Source organism: Ovis aries, chromosome 10, assembly GCF_016772045.2.
Source record: "Ovis aries strain OAR_USU_Benz2616 breed Rambouillet chromosome 10, ARS-UI_Ramb_v3.0, whole genome shotgun sequence".
In the NCBI taxonomy this organism is placed as follows: domain Eukaryota; kingdom Metazoa; phylum Chordata; class Mammalia; order Artiodactyla; family Bovidae; genus Ovis; species Ovis aries.
The window spans coordinates 71,836,133-71,855,580 of record NC_056063.1 but is presented as its reverse complement, the minus strand read 5'-3'; the positions used below and the strand labels follow the sequence as shown (position 1 = coordinate 71,855,580).

The window sequence follows — 19,448 nt, the reverse complement described above, 5'->3', positions numbered from 1 at the left end:
AGAAAAGTTATGACCAACCTAGATAGTATATTCAAAAGCAGAGACATTACTTTGCCTACTAAGGTCTGTCTAGTCAAGGCTATGGTTTTTCCTGTGGTCATGTATGGATGTGAGAGTTGGACTGTGAAGAAGGCTGAGCACTGAAGAATTGATGCTTTCCAACTGTGGTGTTGGAGAAGACTCTTGAGAGTCTCTTGGACTGCAAGGAGATCCAGTCCATTCTGAAGATCAGCCCTGGGATTTCTTTGGAAGGAATGATGCTAAATCTGAAACTCCAGTACTTTGGCCACCTCATGCGAAGAGCTGACTCATCGGAAAAGACTCTGATGCTGGGAGGGATTGTGGGCAGGAGGAGAAGGGGATGACAGAGAATGAGATGGCTGGATGGCATCACTGACTCGATGGACGTGAGTCCGGGTGAACTCTGGGAGTTGGTGATGCACAGGGAGGCCTGGCATGCTGCAATTCATGGGGTCACAAAGAGTAGGACACGACTGAGTGACTGAACAGAACCGAACTGAACTGAATCCCTATGTAATACATTTCTTATATTAAAACCTTTCAGTTAAAAAATACTGTTTTTCTCATTAGGCGGTTTCTTCCCATGGACTCTTGAGAAATTCTACAACTTTAGCCATCAACCTCCTGGCAGTCTAAATTCGAGCTATTATTTTGATAAGGGAATCCAAAAATGCTGAAACAACTATGACACAGAGAAAATGACTGTGTTCTGCCCCTCTAAAATATGGAGCTATCACTTGGGTTTGGAATATTTTAACAGTTGGCCATCATAATGAAATGACAACTCAAACTTTTAATATGAAAATATAAGATTATTGGATATATTATTTAATAGTACATTCTAAAAGTATAGTTAAGTACTTGAGTAAATTTCAGGAATGAGAGAAGAAACTAAGAGAAATATTAATGGAGGTTCCTATCACATTTTACAAGGAAGGATACATTGAAAATTTAACATAAATAGAAACAGTGAAAATGGTGAGGGTCTTACCATTATCCATTCACAGCTAATAACGGTGCTCAACCTGTGTGCAATGGTCAGCACAGTGCACTGGGCAAATCTCTCACAAATTATTTTTTGTATTAACTCATCAGTTCTAGAAACAAAGCAGTTGATTTAGTTCAGTAAAGACAGGAAAAGCAAACTTAAGACTTAAAAATATCCTATAATATTTTTACAATGTCTTTAAAAGTCAATACTTTAACATATAGTCTTGTTCCTAAAAAAGCTAAGTAAAAACTCTACTTATAAATTTACTATTTTTCATAAAATGATGGAAAATTAGTCTTCCCTCCAAACTGCTTGAAACTATCAGGAGCTGGATTTAGGAATTCAGCTCTCTTATGATGCCTCATAACAACACTGACACCATATAACATGTCTTGGTTTTATCCTTTGTTTTCTGGAATTAATATTATCAACAGATATCCATGAGGCCAAGCGAGCATTTAGAAACATTTTGAAGATTCACTAAATGTTTTCCATTTACCACATTTACAAGTTAGATTCAAGATTTCCTGGGGCTCAGCTCCATACCTTGGATCCACGTATGATGTGGCTTTGTCCATAATCAATATCTGATTCTTCTTGAGAAGAGCCCTGGCAAGGCACACCAGTTGTTTCTGACCAACACTCAAGTTCAGTCCAGATTCTGCTAATTCAGTATTCATTTTAGCAGGAAGACTTTCGATGGATTCTTTAAGTTGTACCTGTGGATACAGAAAGAATGACATTTTTCTAAGCAAACTGCTACTGAAGTAGACAAGCCTCTTAGGTACCAGAGCTTTGACATCCTCAGGACTTTTTATGTATCTTACATGTACAGCCAGGTGATGGGGAGAGCTCCTTCCAGTGAACGTTCATTTAGAAAGATGGTGGAGTCTGTCTTCCATCTTTTCCAGGATCGGGGGCTTTTCCACTGAGTCATCTCTTCACATCAGGTGGCCAAAGTACTGGAGCTTCAGCTTCATCATCAGTCCTTCCAAGGAAAATTCAGGGTTGATTTCCTTTAGGATTGACTTTCTTTATCTGCTTGTGGTCCAAGGGAGTCACAACTATCTTCTCCAGAACCGCAGTTCAAACGCATCAGTTCTTCAGCACTCAGCCTTATTTATGGTCCAACTTTCACACTGGTACATGACTACTGGGAAAACCATAGGTTTGACTACATGGACTTTGTCGGCAAAGTGATGTCTCTGCTTTTTAATATTCTGTCTAGGTTTGTTATATCTCCTTTTCACAGGAGGAAGCGTCTTTTAATTTCATGGCTACAGTCACCATCTGCAGTGATTTTGGAAATAAAGTCTGTTATTGTTTCCACTATGTCCCCATATATTGCAATGAAGTGATGAGATAGGATGCCATGATCTTAGTTTCTTGAATGTTGAACGTTAAGCCAGCTTTTTCACACTTCTCTTTCACTTTTGTCAAGAAGATCTTTAGTTCCTCTTCACTTTCTACCATTAGGGTGGTATCAGGTGCGTATCTGACATCATTGATATTTCTCTCAGCAATCTTGATGCCAGCTTCATCCAGCCCATCATTTCGCATGATGTACTTTGCATATAAGTCAAATAAGCAAGGTGACAATATATAGCCTTGATGTACTCCTTTCCAATTTGGAACCAGTCCAAATTGTTGCTTTGGAACCAGCTGTTCCCTGTCTGGTTCTAACTGTTGCTTCTTGACCTGAATACAGGTTTCGCAGGAGGCAAGTAAGGTGGTCTGGTATTCCTATCTTTTTAAGAATTTTCCTCAGTTTGTTGTGATCCACACAGTCAAAGGCTATAGTGTAGTCAATGAAAAAGACATTTTTCTGGAATTCTGTTGCTTTTTTGATGATCCAATGGATGTTGGCAATTTGATCTCCAGTTTCTCTGGCTTTTCTAAATCCAGGTTGCACATTTGGAAGTTCTTGGTTCATACACAGTTGAAGCTTAGTGTGAAGAATTTTGAGCATTACCTTGCTAGCATGAGAAATGAGTGCAACTGTGTGGTAATTTGAACATTTCTTGGCACTGCCCTTCTATGGGAATGGAACAAAGACTGACCTTACCAGTCCTGTGGCCACTGCTGAGTCTTCCAAATTTGCTGGCATACTGAGTGCAGCACTTGAACAGCATCATCTTTTTTTTTTTTTTACCAAAAATTTTGTCTATTGAAGTGTTTGAAGGCAATGTGCAATTAAACACAGTAAATTGTCTTTTTAAACGTTGTGGAATATCGTTTCGACCACCTCCAGGATGGATCATTGCTGCTATGAGCTGTACATCAACTATAGTGGTGAAATCTCCAGGCTTATCCAAGCTGTACATTCCTTCCATTTCCATCATCTGTCGCACAATCTCATTAGTTATCTGATCTCCCCATTCATTAATCACGGGCATATTAATGTCATCAATAAATACAGTCATCTTTCTGCCTCCAGGTGGCCCATATGTGCTTCCCATCCGCTTGTCCACATAGCTTTCAATTGTTCTCTGAAACATCATTGGTTCTGTGGCAGATGAAAAGTTTAGACTTTTGGCTAACTGTACTTCTGGGTCATATTTTTTCAAATAGGCCTTAATCATTACAGTTTTTGCAGTTCCTTGCTCCCCTGTGAGTAAAACAGCCATAATCAGTAACATAGAACTCATACATGGTTTGAGTCAAGCCTTTAGGTATTTCTGGTAAGTCTAACTTGCTTTCATGACTTCGCATAAAAGCTTCAAGCTTGTCTCTGCTTTCCAGTTCCAGAAGGGCCCTTGCACAATATAGTTGCACTCTAAGAGCTGCATTTTCGGATTGAGGTTCAGTTTCATATATGTATATGCATCCTCAAATATTTTATCATACAGAGTTAGGAATACATTATTTTCCTGAGTAGTATGCTTCTTCAACCATGCCTGCAGTATTGGTTTCCAGCACTTGAACAGCATCATCTTTTAGGATTTAAAAACAGTTCAGTTCAGTTCAGTCGCTCCGTCGTGTCCAACTCTTTGCAACTCCATGGACCGCAGTATAGCAGGCCTCCCTGTCCATCACCAACTCCCAGAGTTTACTCAAACTCATGTTCATTGAGTCAGCGAGGCCATCCAACCATCTCATTGTTTGTTGACCCCTTCTTCTCCTGCCTTCTATCTTTCCCAGCATCAGGCTTTAATCAAAGGAGTCAGTTATTTGCATCAGGTGGCCAAAGTACCACCTTTGGAGTTTCAGCTTCAAGATCAGTCCTTCCAATGAATATTCAGAACTAATTTCCTTTAGGATGGATTGGTTGGATCTCCTTGCAGTCCAAAGGACTCACACGAGTCTTCTCCAAAACCACAGTTCAAAAGCATCAGTACTTCAGTGCTCAGCTTTCTTTATAGTACAACTCTCACATTCATACGTGACTACAGGGAAAAAATAGCATTGACCAGATGGACCATTGTTGGCAAAGTAATGTCTCTGCTTTTTAATATGCTAAGTTGGTCATAACTTTCCTTCCAAAGAGTAAGCATCTTTTAATTTCATGGCTGCAGTCACCATCTGCAGTGATTTTGGAGCCCAAAGAAATAGACTGACACTGTTTCCCCATCTATTTCCCATGAAGTGATGGGACCGGATGCCATGATCTTCATTTTCTGAAGTTGAGCATTAAGCCAAGTTTTTTGCTCTCCTCTTTCACTTTCATCAAGAGGCTCTTTAGTTCTTCTTCACTTTCTGCCATAATGGTGGTGTCACCTGCATATCTGAATTTATTGATATTTCTCCTGGAAATCTTGATTCCAGCTTGTGCTTCCTCCAGCCCAGTATTTCTCATGATGTACTCTGCATAAAAGTTAAACAAGCAGGGTGACAATATGCAGCCTTGATGTACTCCTTTTCCTATTTGGAACCAGTCTCTGGTTCGATGTCCAGTTCTAACTGTTGCTTCCTGACCTGCATTCAGATTTCTTAAGAGGCAGGTCAGGTGGACTGGTATTTCCATCTCTTTCAGAATTTTCCACAGTTTATTGTGATCCACACAATAAAAGGCATTGACAGAGTCATAAAGTATAAATAGATGTTTTTCTGGAACTCTCTTGCTTTTTTGATGATCCAGCAGATGTTGGCCATTTCATCTCTGGTTCCTCTGCCTTTTCTAAAACCAGCTTGAACATCTGGACGTTTACGGTTCACATATTGTTGAAGCCTTGCTTGGAGAATTATGAGCATTACATTACTAGTGTGTGAGATGAGTACAATTGTGCAGAGTTTGAGCATTCTTTGGCATGAACTTTCTTTGAGACTGAAATGAAAACCGACATTTTCCAGTCCTGTGGACACTGCTGAGTTTTCCAAATTTGCTGGCATATCCAGTGCAGCACTTTCACAGAATCATCTTTTACTATTTGAAATAGCTCAACTGGAATTCCATCACCTCCATTAGCTTTGTTCATAGTGATGCTTCCTAAGGCCCACTTGACTTCACATTCCAGGATGTCTGGCTCTAGGTGAGTGATCACACCATCCTGATTATCTGGGTCATGAAGATCTTTTTTATACAGTTCTTCTGTGTATTCTTGCCACCTCTTCTTAATATCTTTTGCTTCTGTTATGTCTATACCATTTCTGTCCTTTATTGAGCCCATCTTTGCATGAAATGTTCCCTTGTTATCTGTAATTTTCTTGAAGAGATCTCTAGTCTTTCCCATTCTATTGTTTTCCTCTATTTCTTTGCATTGATCACTGAGGAAGGCTTTATTTTATTTTATTTTATCAGAGGTTAATTACTTTACAATATTGTATTGGTTTTGCCATACATCAACATGAATCCGCCACAGGTATACATGTGTTCCCCATCCTGAACCCCCATCCTTCCTCCCTCCCCATACCATCCCTCTGGGTCATCTCAGTGCAATTGTATAAAGGATATATTCTTATAAAAGTAACTGACTCCAAAACATCATATCACATTTTAAACAAAGGAAAGCACTGAAAAAGTTATAATTTAAGGAAAAGAGAACAAATAACTACTATTCAAAACTATACATATCAGTATCAAATACTTCAGATTGATTTTGAGCTTGGGAAAATAATAGAATACAGCAAAACTGAAGAATAATACACTGGACACTAAGTCAGCCTGCCTCCATCATCGCTGTGTGCACTCTGTGTAGTGGCTGCTGATGCCCCTCACAGGAGGGGGACACAGAGGTCAGGTGGTTTCCACATTTGGTAGAAACTTCTTACTTTTCAAAAAGAAAATCTGGTGTGGGTCAGAAGGAGACACTGAAATGCAAACAACAGATGGGGAAGAGCTTTTACGAGAGCAGGGCCAGCAGTAAAGGAAGTTCACCTAACACAAGACCTGGGGAAATGGACATGTGACCTGTTGCCACTGCCAGGACTGAATGACATGGTTCCTGATGCAGATGCTGCTGATGCCCAGGTTTCTGTATCTTTGTTTCCAGTGTGATGAGACACACTTGGGTCCTAACAGAGACACTATCAATGTCAGACATTTAACTGTATGATTTCTCCCCAGTTTGACAAGACATTTTTGCTATTGTTTAGTTGCCAAGTCATAGACCTTATGGATTGTAGCCCACCAGGTTCCTCTGTCCATGGGATTTCCCAGGCAAGAATATTGTAGTGGGTTACCATTTTCTCCTCCAGGGAATCTTTGTAACTCAAGGATCAACCCCACTTCTCCATTGCAGGCAGACTCTTTATCACTGAGCAACTGGGAAAGCCCCCATACTATATTCTTAATTCCAAATCCCAGTACCTAAGGTGTTTTGTTTTGCTTTTTAACAGAAGCAACACATCAATGATTCATTTCCCGAGTTTTATCTGCTATGATATTTTAACCTCTGAGTGATAAAGTGCTTCATCCTCAGGCACTACTCATGTTATACTTTTGGAGCTGCTTTTGCTTTTTAGCACCCCAGTAGCACCAATTTCTGATGAACTTTTATCAGTTTACAGTAGGTAAGAAGCAGCAGCAGTGCTTTGCTGGAGCAGCCGTGAAGAGATACCCCACGCCCAAGGTAAGAGAAACCCAAGTAAAATGGTAGGTGTTGCAACAGGGCATCAGAGGGCAGACACACTGAAACCATACTTACAGAAATCTAGTCAATCTAATCACACTAGGACCACAGCCTTGTCTAACTCAATGAAACTAAGCCATGCCCGTGGGGCAACCCAAGATGGGCGGGTCATTGTGGAGAGGTTTGACAGAATGTGGTCCACTGGAGAAGCGAATGACAAACCACTTCAGTATTCTTGCCTTGAGAACCCAATGAACAATATGAAAATGCAAAATGATAGGATACTGAAAGAGGTACTCCCCAGGTCAGTAGGTGCCCTATATGCTACTGGAGGTCAGTGGAGAAATAACTCCAGAAAGAATGAAGGGATAGAGCCAAAGCAAAAACAATACCCAGCTGTGGAGGTGACTGGTGATAGAAGCAAGGTCTGATGCTATAAGAGCAATACTGCATAGGAACCTGGAATGTCAGGTCTATGAATCAAGGCAAAGTGGAAGTGGTCAAACAGGAGATGGCAAGAGTGAACGTCAACATTCTAGGAATCAGTGAACTAAAATGGACTGGAATGGGTGAATTTAACTCAGATGACCATTATATCTACTACTGCGGGCAGGAATCCCTCAGAAGAAATGGAGTAGCCATTGTGGTCAACAGAAGAGTCCGAAATGCAGTACTTGGATGCAATCTCAAAATCGATAAAATGATCTCTGTTTGTTTCCAAGGCAAACCATGCAATATCACAGTAATCCAAGTCTATGACCCAACCAGTAATGCTGAAAAAGCTGAAGTAGAATGGTTCTATGAAGACCTACAAGACCTTTTAGAACTAACATCCAAAAAAAGAAGTCCTTTTCATTCTGGGGGACTGGAATGCAAAATTAGGAAGTCAAGAAACACCTGTAGTAACAGGCAAATTTGGCCTTGGAATGCGGAATGAAGCAGGGCAAAGACTCATAGAGTTTTTCCAAGAAAATGCACTGGTCATAGAAAACACACTCTTTCAACAACACAAGAGAAGACTCTACACATGGACATCACCAGATGGTCAACACCAAAATCAGATTGATTATATTCTCTGCAGCAAAAGATGGAGAAGCTCTATACAGTCAACAAAAACAAGACCAGGAACTGACTGTGGCTCAGATCATGAGCTCCTTATTGCCAAATTCAGACTTAAATTGAAGAAAGTAGGGAAAACTGCTAGACCATTCAGGTATGAATTAAATTAAATCCCTTATGATTATACAGTGGAAGTGAGAAATAGATTTAAGGGCCTAGATCTGAACTATGGAATGAGGTTCATGACATTGTACAGAAGACAGGGATCAAGACCATCCCCATGGAAAAGAAATGCAAAAAAGCAAAATTGATGTCTGGGGAGGCCTTACAAATAGCTGCGAAAAGAAGAGAAGTGAAAAGCCAAGGAAAAAAGGAAAGATATAAACATCTGAATACAGAGTTCCAAAGAATAGCAAGAAGAGATAAGAAAGCCTTCTTCAGCGATCAATGCAAAGAAATAGAGGAAAACAACAGAATGGGAAAGACTAGATCTCTTCAAGAAAATTAGAGATATCAAAGGAACATTTCATGCAAAGATGGGCTTGATAAAGGACAGAAATGGTATGGACCTAACAGAAGCAGAAGATATGAAGAAGAGATGGCAAGAATACACGGAAGAACTGTACAAAAAGAATATTCACGACTCGGTTAGTCACGATGATGTGATCACTCATCTAGAGCCAGACATCTTGGAATGTGAAGTCAAGTGGGCCTTAGAAAGCATCACTACGAACAAAGCTAGTGGAGGTGATGGAATTCCAGTAGAGCTATTTCAAATCCTGAAAGATGATGCTGTGAAAGTGCTGCACTCAATACGCCAGCAAATTTGGAAAACTCAGCAGTGGCCACAGGACTGGAAAAGGTCAGTTTTCATTCCAATCCCAAAGAAAGGCAATGCCAAAGAGTATTCAAACTACCACACAATTGCACTCATCTCACACACTACAAAGTAATACTCAAAATTCTCCAAGCTAGACTTCAGCAATACGTGAACTGTGAAATTCCTGATGTTCATGCTGGTTTTAGAAAAGGCAGAGGAACCAGAGATCAAATTGCCAACATCTGCTGGATCATGGGAAAAGAAAGAGAGTTCCAGAAAAACATCTATTTCTGCTTTATTGACTATGGCAAAGCCTTTGACTGTGTGGATCGCAATACACTGTCGAAAATTCTGAAAGAGATGGGAATACCAGACCACCTGACCTGCCTCTTGAGAAATCTGTATGCAGGTCAGGAAGCAACAGTTAGAACTGGACATGGAACAACAGACTTGTTCCAAGTAGGAAAAGGATTGTATCAAGGCTGTATACTGTCACCCTGCTTATTTGACTTATATGCACAGTACATCATGAAAAACACTGGACTAGAAGAAACACAAGCTGGAATCAAGATTGCTGGGAGAAATATCAATAACCTCAGATATGCAGATGACACCACCCTAATGGCAGAAAGTGAAGAGGAAATAAAAACCCTCTTGATGAAAGTAAAAGAGGAGAGTGAAAAAGTTGGCTTAAAGCTCAACATTCAAAAATGAAGATCATGGCATCTGGTCCCATCACTTCATGGGAAATAGATGGGGAAACAATGGAAACAGTGTCAGACTTTATTTTTTTGGGCTCCAAAATCACTGCAGATGGTGACTGCAGCCATGAAATTAAAAGATGCTTACTCCTTGGAAGAAAAGTTATGGCCAACCGAGATAGCATATTAAAAGCAGAGACATCACTTTTCCGACTAAGGTCCATCTAGTCAAGGCTATGGTTTTTCCAGTAGTCATGTATGGATGTGAGAGTTGGACTGTGAAGAAGGCTCAGCGCTGAAGAATTGACGCTTTTGAACGGTGGTGTTGGAGCATACTCTTGAGAGTCCCTTGGACTGCAAGGAGATTCAACAAGCCCATACTGAAGGAGATCAACCCTGTGATTTCTTTGTAAAGAATGATGCTAAAGCTGAAATTCCAGTACTTTGGCCACCTCATGAGAAGAGTTGACTCATTGGAAAAGACTCTGATGCTGGGAGGGATTGGGGACAGGAGAAGAAGGGGACGACCGTGGATGAGATGGCTCTATGGCATCACTGACTCAATGGACGTGAGTCTGAGTGAACTCCGGGATTTGGTGATGCACAGGGAGGCCTGGCGTGCTGTGATTCCTGGGGTCACAAAGAGTCAGACACGACTGAGCGACTGAACTGAACTGAACTGGCAAAGTGCAGTACATGAAAAATGTATTTTCAACATATTTAGAAAAATAACCAAAATGAGACAGGCAGCATCCATAGGACTGTCTTCCTTCTGAATGTCCATCTCTGCCAACGAAGAAGGAGGAAACAGAACTAGAGAACCTTCAAAAATTTTTTAAGCCATCGTTTCCTTTTAATTGAAGTTCATAAAGAGGAATACATAGTGGTTACCTCCTACTCATTCTCAGGTTAACTCTGTGAGTTTGGGTCCACATATCCAGTTAGGCATCATTTACAAATTAATAACTAGGGCTTCTGGTTCACTTAAAACCCGACTTCATTGATTTAGTGATACCTCTTGATGAGGGTGAAGGAGGAGAGTGAAAAAACTGGCTTAAAACTCAACATTAAGAAAACTAACATCATGGCATCCAGTCCCATCATTTTACGGCAAATAGAAGGGGAAAAGGTAAAAGCAGTGGCAGATTTCCTCTTCTTGGGCTCTAAAATCAGTGCAGATGGTGACTGTAGCCTTGAAATTAGAAGATGGTTGCTTCTTGGCAGGAAAGCTATGACAAAACTAGACAGTGTGTTAAAACTCAAAGATATCACTTTGTTGACAAAGGTCCATATAATCAAACCTATGGTCTTTCCAGTAGTCATGTACAGACGCAAGACCTAGACAATAAAAGAATGCTGAAGAATCGATGCTTTTGAACTGTGGTACTGGAGAACACTATTGAGAGTCCCTTGGAAAACAAGGAGATCAAACTAGTCAATCTTAAAGGAAATCAACCCTGAATATTCTCTGGAAAGACTGATGCTGAAACTGAAGCTCCAATATTTTGGCCACCTGATGCAAACAGTTGACTTACTGGAAAAGACCCTGATGCTGGGAAACATTGAAGGCAGAAGGAGAAGAGGGATCAGAGGATGAGATGGCTGGATGGCATCATCGACTTAACGGACATGAACTTGGGCAAACTCCAGGAGATGGCGAGGGACAGGGAAGCCTGGCATGCTGTAGTCCATGGGGTCACAAAGAGTCAGAGATGACTTAGCAACTGAACAACAATAACTTAGAGTGATAAATCACCCCTTTATCCAGATCCTCTAGGAATTATTTCTTTACCCCATTTGTATGTTTTTCAATGAATGATTTGGTAAGTTTTCTTTTAAAATAGTCATAAGGAATCAATTCCTAGAGAAACATGATGATGGGATGATTTCTCTAAGTGATATCACACAAGTTAACAGGGTTAATTCCAGAAGCAACACATGGAAACCACACACTTGACTTTGTGAAATAAACTCACATTTCTTTCTTTTTATAGAAAGTTCTAAATGTAGTTTAAATAGAAGTAGATTTAGTATTTTTATAATTTAGATTGCCTATCAGTTCAGTTCAGTTCAGTCGCTCAGTTGTGTCTGACTCTTTGTGACCCCATGAATCGCAGCACGCCAGGCCTCCCTGTCCATCACCAACTCCCAGAGTTCACTCAGACTCACATCCATTGAGTCAGTGATGCCATCAAGCCATCTCATCCTCTGTTGTCCCCTTCTCCTCCTGCCCCCAGTCCCTCCCAGCATCAAAGTCTTTTCCAATGAGTCAACTCTTCTCATGAGGTGGCCAAAGTACTGGAGTTTCAGCTTTAGCATCATTACCTCCAAAGAAACCCCAGGGTTGATCTCCTTCAGAATGGACTTGTTGAATCTCCTTGCAGTCCAAGGGACTCTCAAGGGTATGCTCCAACACCACAGTTCAAAAGCATCAATTCTTCGGTGCTCAGCCTTCTTCACAGTCCAACTCTCACATCCATACATGACTACTGGAAAAACCATAGCCTTGACTAGACGGACCTTAGTCAGCAAAGTAATGTCTCTGCTTTTGAATATGCTAACTAGGTTGCTTATAACTTTTCTTCTAAGGAGTAAGCGATAAAAATAGGCAAAGTATATAAAAATACTTCAGTTTTTTATAATTTAGATTGCCTCTCTGTCCATTGAACAATATGTTCTAAAATTCTAGAGTAAGGCTACTTGAGAATCTGTGAAAAAAGATCTCAATCTGGGAAACAAATATAAAAATAATTTACCAGTACTTCCAGTTATTTTTTTTAAGATTTGTCCCAATTTCACCATTAAATTTTTCCTATGAATTCAAGAGTAGTGGATCATCCTATCGTTCTTTGTGTTTAATGGTTAAATGCTCTACACGCCTCTTCTCTTGTAGAATTTTACTGTAAAAGACTCACAACCTTAAATGAAATCAGAGGTGCACTGTTTTTCAGGCAGGAGAAGGTGAAGCAATAGACTCAACTTAAGAAAACAAAATCCACATGCTGCTGAAAAGCAGGGTGGGTATATAAAGACTCAGTCGTGACATCCTTCAGAAACCAGAATTACTGGCTGGAAATGGTCATACCTCCAAATCTGCGTGCTCATAGTCAAGGTTCATCTGTATATTACAGATTTCAGAGCTTCCCTAGAAGGGTGACACTAAATGATAAACACACCAATTCAAACCAATGTGAACAATCAATCTCTTAAATTTGTATAACAACAACAACAACAAAAAAGATTTAAAAAATATGCCACACTTCTCTGAAATAAAAAGATCAATCAAACATTTAGTAGTTATTTAGGTAGAGTGCTTTCTCTGTGTTCTCCTCTAAGAGTCTTATAGTATCTGGTCTTACATTTAGGTTTTCAATCCACTTTGAGTTTAGTTTTGTATGTATCAGGGAGTGTTCTAATTTTATTCGTTTACACATAGCTGTCCAGTTTTCCCAGCACCGCTTACTGAAGAGACCACCTTTTCTCCATTGTATATTCTTGCCTCCTATGTTGTAGATTAGTTGACCACAGGTTTGTGAGTTCATCTCTGGGCTCTCTAGCCTGCTCCATTGAACTGTATTTCTGTTTTTGTGCCAGTGCCATACCAACTTGATTACTCTAGCTCTGTACTGAACTGGCGAAAAAGTTCATTTTCTTTTTCATAAAATCTTATGTAACAAACTTTTTTGCCAACTCAATAATATATTCTGAAGTCAGGGAACCTAGTTTCTCCAGCTTTGTTTTTCTTTCTTAAGACTGCTTTGGTTACTTGGGGTCTTTTGTGTTTCCATTAAAACTGTAAGATTTTTGGCTCTAATTCTATGCAAAACACCATTGGTAATTTGTCAGGGATTGTACTGAATCTGTAGATTCTTTGGGTAGTATAGTCATTTTCACAATATTGTTTCTTCCAATCCAAGAACATGGTATATCCCTCTATCTGGTCTGCATCATCTTTGATCTCTTTTGTCAGTATCTTGTAGTTTTATAAGTATAGGCCTTTTGTTTCCTTAGGTAGGTTTATTCCTAGGTATTGGAGTGCAAATACACAAAATAGTTTAAAATAATAATAATAATAATAAAAAAACTGATAGCAACTTAATAGTCAGTGGTTTTTTTTTGTTTTTTTTTTCATGCAAGGGTGAGGAAACTCAAAGAAGCAGAGCAAGGGACATGACATAAATAACAGAAAATTCTTTCTAAATGAACCTACCCATATAAAAGCTGAGCAGATGTTCCAGGGTTCTGTTATCTGCATTAACGCTACAGCATTAAAATGACATAATTGTCAATAAATAATCATCATTAATTCTGACTATATAATTTACCTTTATAAACATTTTCCTATGAAACTTCTACATTTTCTTAGTATGATCTTGTTTATATCTTTTAGTTAATAAGGAAAAACTACTATTGTCTCCACTCAGGAGATGTTTCCTAAGACCAGAGGAATAAAATGAATATTGGAGTGTAATGGAGTAATTAATTCACTAGGTTACTAGTAGAATTTGTTCCCACAGTTTTAACATCTAATTGAGTACTCTGCTAAGGACAAGATAATGTGTCTATTTGTTTAGGGTTCTAGGAAAATAGCTAAAATGAAAACATGTCACATTATATTGTTGCTTTTCATCATCATCAATACACACATTTTTAAGCGCACCCATGTCATCAGTGTTTTCTTAGGAGGTTATCGAAGTCAGTGAAATTGATACGCTCCCCTTAATTATTTTCAGTTCAGTTCAGTCGCTCAGTTGTGTCCGACTCTTTGCGACCCCATGAATCGCAGCACGCCAGGCCTCCCTGTCCATTACCAACTCCCGGAGTTCACTCAGACTCATGTCCATCCATCCAGCCATCTCATCCTCTCTCGTTCCCTTCTCCTCCTGCCCCCAATCCCTCCCAGCATCAGAGTCTTTTCCAATGAGTCAACTCTTCCCATGAGGTGGCCAAAGTACTGGAGTTTCAGTTTTAGCATCATTCCTTCCAAAGAAATCCTGCAAAGCTCTCAATGTAAACACACATATACTGATACTAACAAGTTAATTACAGTTACTATTAATAAATTACCTCTTCTAAGGCATTCCACAGTTCGTTATCCGTATGCTCATTAAAGGGATCCAGATTTTCCCTCATAGTTCCAGTGAATAAAACAGGTTCCTAAATATGCCAAAACAGTGAGTGTTATTACCTTAACCTCTTTTTAATTTATTCTAATGTGTACAGACTGTCAAAATTAAAATATAAAAACATCTAAATTCATTAATTATTAATGATAAAGTTGCAACTGTATGTTTACAAAACAGTATCTCTAAAATAATTTTCCATTGTACAAAGTGTGCTACAAAATATCTTCTAGACTACTGAACACTAACAGAAGAAAGTGTTGAAGAAGTTTTTTTCATCTTAAGGAAAAAGCTGAAGACAAAGGAAGATTTGATTTTTTTTAATACCACCCTAGTAATAAATATCTGTTTAAACACTCACACAAAGTGAGAGAAAAATTACATGAGAAACTTAACATCAAGATCTACATAAATTAACTGTCAATCCTGGTGTGACTGGGAAATACCAACAGCATGATTAGTAGAGGTTTATGCCTCAAAGCAAACCATTAAATATTTAAATATTAGCACTGAAGACTAAACTAGTTTATTTTCTCCATTGGTCAGACTGTGTTCTAGGATCTGGACTCTCTCCACATGTGTGAAATGAACATCCCCACATGTGCAAGGGGAATGTCAGCTCCTGGGGCCTGCAGCACCTCTGTCCATGGAGAGATCACCTCTGATTTTGGCATAAGCTGGCCCCCACGTTCTCTCACGTGTGTGTCAGGATGGCCTGCCTCAAATTTGTTATTAACTGCAAGGCCAGGAAGACCTGAAACCCAATGTGACCTGTGTCATGATACTTTAATTTAAATAGTTCTTCCTATTCCTCTGCTTCAGGAGGAGCCACAGGTAAATTATTCTGGAAATATATGTCTCCTCTTGGCCTCAAGAGAGAATCCTGTACATAAGCTTATGTAGGCCATTTACAGTTTCCTTTAGAAGGCTTAGTAAGCCAGGCCATAAGAATATGGGCAGCAGTGAAGAGCCCAACAGGCTCATTTCAGTGGTGGGGACAGGACAAGGAGAGGCACACGTGTGGGTACCAGAGAGACCCAACTCTTCCACAAGTGCCCAGAACTGCTCAGAATCCCCACGTTCGCCTGGCCTTGGGGCGGGACTTTCCTCCTCACTTCACAAAAGCCTAAGAGGAAAGACGAAGAAGACAGACATTTATTTTCCCTAATCATGAGGAAGAATGACACTCAGGGAGCCTTACAAACCTTCCTTCAATATAGTCTCAGTTTTAAGTCTGGTGAGAGAGAAATGAATACAGAAAACTCAGGGTGTGCCACCAAAAAAAGACATACCCCTGAGCACAATCCACAATTAAAAAGACATTATAAAGGGAGATTAATTTGCACAAAGTTGATTAAGTGGCCAATATGCTTCCAAAGCACTGGAAATCACTAGTCATACAATATTTCAGAATGAGTACTGAACTGAACTAAAAAGTCTTGAGACCAAATTTAAGGTTTCCCTTAAAACTTGAATTTAGGATCAAGGACTAAGCAACCACCTAAACAATGGTAAGCGTTCCTTGTCAGAGGAATAACCATCATTCTACTTCAGATTTTTGTAAGAACTTGTTACTGTTTGTAATTATCAAGCTTAAGATTCCCACATGCTGGTGATTTCTCATCCTTCAGTTGTCTCCATGAGGTTCACACAAGCAATGTAGCCAGGCGAGGGGAGGCTGGTCCCCAATATTCTTCCTCCTTCCTTTCTCCATCTTCCCTCCATCTTCCAGGTCCTTTCAAGTAAGCAGGCTACTCCCTGCATATAATCTCAATCAGTGTTCTTTCTGGGGGACATATTTAACTACTTCAGATCCTGAGCACAAAGAACACACATACTTCAGCTACCTGTTTTGTTTAAGGAAATTATTTAAGAACTTTCATTTTAGATTATTCCTAAAATTTTGAATGGAAGTTGAGGAGTACTTTCTTAAAAACACAGTAGTCATCTTTGAATGTCCCCCCCGCCATGACTGATGGTCTATGTCCCCACTCCCCTGTCTCTGCTCCTACCCAGATCCTTGTTATCATCACATCTCCCCCAGTTCTCACCTGTTCATGCAGGGTCAGCAGTGACGGGGATGAGCCTGGGAGGAACAGAGACCACCATGGAAGCTCTCTGCTGCTTCCAGGATGACAGGGACCAGCCATCCAGGGAACATGGTGTGGGCCTGGCTTAGCAAAGAGGGGCAACTCAAAGAAACAGCACTGGGCTCCCCCTCTGCAGAGTCTGCTCTCAGATTCCTTAGTTTCCTACATTGTGGTGTTAAGACACAAGCATCACTACTTCCTACTCATTTGAGGGGGAGCCGAATGTAAGTTTTTGCACTTAGACAAGTAAATTCAAGCAACCAAACTAACAGACTTTCTCCACCTCTGCAGCTAGCAAGACGCTGTAAAGACAAAGGGCTCTTGGTTGAGGAGGGATAACATTTTGAGTATCTTCTCCTGACTCATATCAGCCCATGACATACAAGCACATACACCCATTTCTAAACTGATTTTGTCCAAATGAGGGACAGAGCAATAGGAGTAGTATCTTCTGGCCTTGCTCTATACTTACTTACTCTTGCTATGGTTTGAGGAGTCCTTTCAAGTGGGACTGTAGGAAAAATGGGGACAATATCTGATGAGTACAACACAGGTGAAGAATTGATGCTTTTAAACTGTGGTGTTGCAGAAGATTCTTGAGAGTTCTTTGGGCTGCAAGGAGATCAAACCCATCAGTCCTAAAGGAAATCAACCCTGAATATTCACTGGAATGACTGATACTGAAGCTGAAGCTTCAACACTTTGGCTATCTGATATGAAGAGCTGACTCACTGGAAAAGATCCTGATGCTGGGAAAGACTGAAGGCAGGAGGAGAAAGGGATGATTGGATGGCATCACAGACTCGATGGACATGAGTTTAAGCAAGTTCCGGGAGTTGGTGATGGACAGGGAATCCTGGCGTCCTGCAGTCCATGGGGTCACAAAGAGTCAGACATGACTGAGAAGTGGACAGGTGGAGACTGGAGAGCGTAGGTCTCTGTCATATGACTAGTACTTTGGATTTTACTCTGCTGCGATGGGAGTCTTTGGAGATAAAACTGAAGCTCTTCACTATACAACTGATAAAACACTGTGAATCAACTATACTTCAATTTTTAACAGTAGACACACACAAAATTTGAATTCTGGCTGTGCTCCTTACTTGAAAAGTAGGATAAGCTCCCAGTGACCCAGATTTTAAATCTGTCAGATAAGGATAGCAACAAATTGTGAGGATTAAGCAGAAAATGGTGGGATAAGAAACTAAAATGTGTTAACTATTCCATAAAAGTTAGGAATTATTATTAATACTTGTGTAACTTGTCAGGGACTGTAACAAGCACTAGAGGAACAGAAATGAGAGATACAGGTCCTGTCCTCAAAGAGAGAAAGAAAATAGTCAAGAGTGTGAGGAGGGCTGAGAAAAAGGCTGGAGGTCTTGGTGGGGGATTGGAAGGTAAGAGTGTGTATAAGGCGATGGTCAGGAAAGAAGCTGGTGGGAGGAAAGACAGAAATCAAAATACAAAACAGTTTTAGTCTGATTTCTTGCTCTTGGTGGAAAATGTTAGATACATTTCTCTGTGGTGCTTTTCCCAAAAATTTCTATTGTGTTTTTTTGTTTGCTTGTTTTTATTTCCTGTTTCTTTGCTTTATTATTCATATTTATGCAACAATTTAGCTTTTATTATTAAAAGATAAATATAAAGAAAATCACCAAACACCATGAACACATAAACAGAAAGTAAAGAGAAAAGTCATTTCAGAAGGTGTTACTCTTTTTACTTAAGTAGAAACAATACCCAAAAGGCCAGGGCCCTGATTCTTAGCAATAATAACAGTTCCTGATGACTGAGCATTCCTAAGAATGAGACATGGGCACAAACATTTTCTCACTAAATTACATCTTTACCACAAATCTGTGGGTCAGTGATTTCCAGACTGGGTTTAAGGATGAGGATGTTGCAGCTTGGCAGCCAAGTGACATCATCAGGGCCCCACAGTCGATGAGGCAGAGCAGGAATAAACTGTGGTCACACTGACGCTGGGTCTACGCTCAACCATTCTAGCCCTCTCTGCCTCCTGAATGGCTTCCTGGGAACCTTTATACATTGCAAGTTCTCTCCAGATTTTCTCTCTTTAATCAGACGACACTGCATCTTGGAGACAAAGGCATATAAAGTGGAATCTACATGGATACAAAACTTAGCACTATTTTGCAAACATGCTCTCTGGAGTGTGTACCTAGAACATGCTCAAAGGAAGGACGGAAACCAACAGAATAGAACCAAAACATGCTGATGTCAAGGCATGTTTAGTTTTTGCTCAGATGTGCTTCCAAATATTATTGGCAGAGCCAAGAATCATCTAACATTATTTATTTGCAGTTTATTTTATGTACACAAGCATACAACTTTTTCCTTTTAAGAAGCATTAAAAACAATGCAGGGATGTTTCTAAAGCTTGCATTCAAGGATGTGAAAGAACTTTACAGACATGCCCTTTATTTCTACTAACTAATCTCACATGGCCATTTCAGAGATGAGTACCATCAAAACATGAAACTTGGGAATCTAAGTTCATTTATATTCTACTGTAACCATAAGTCATAAGTCTAATAGCCAGAGGAAATCTTTAAATATGGGGACTGAATATGCTAAAAAGTTCTTCCCATTTTTCCTAAAAGGGATACCTTTG

At 39.9% G+C, this 19,448-nt stretch overlaps 1 protein-coding gene across 27 annotated transcripts in view; it reads right to left on the bottom strand.

The window, feature by feature from the left end:
• The window catches only part of LOC105614203 (ATP-binding cassette sub-family C member 4-like), a 264,375-nt gene that overhangs the window by 108,891 nt on the left and 136,036 nt on the right, over positions 1-19,448 (bottom strand). For 11 of the 27 annotated variants that reach the window (XM_060394614.1, XM_060394623.1, XM_060394619.1 and 8 more), the window contains 3 exons: positions 14,668-14,757; positions 1,559-1,731; positions 1,013-1,118 (listed from right to left, as the gene is read on the bottom strand). The exons of 1 other annotated variant lie outside the window; for it this stretch is intronic. In XM_060394614.1, coding sequence (XP_060250597.1) covers positions 1,013-1,118; positions 1,559-1,731; positions 14,668-14,757 — 369 coding nt within the window. Of the gene's footprint in view, positions 1-1,012; positions 1,119-1,558; positions 1,732-12,685; positions 12,746-14,667; positions 14,758-19,448 lie in introns of those variants that run through there. 15 more of the 27 variants (XM_060394611.1, XM_060394606.1, XM_060394612.1 and 12 more) reach the window with 4 other exon arrangements.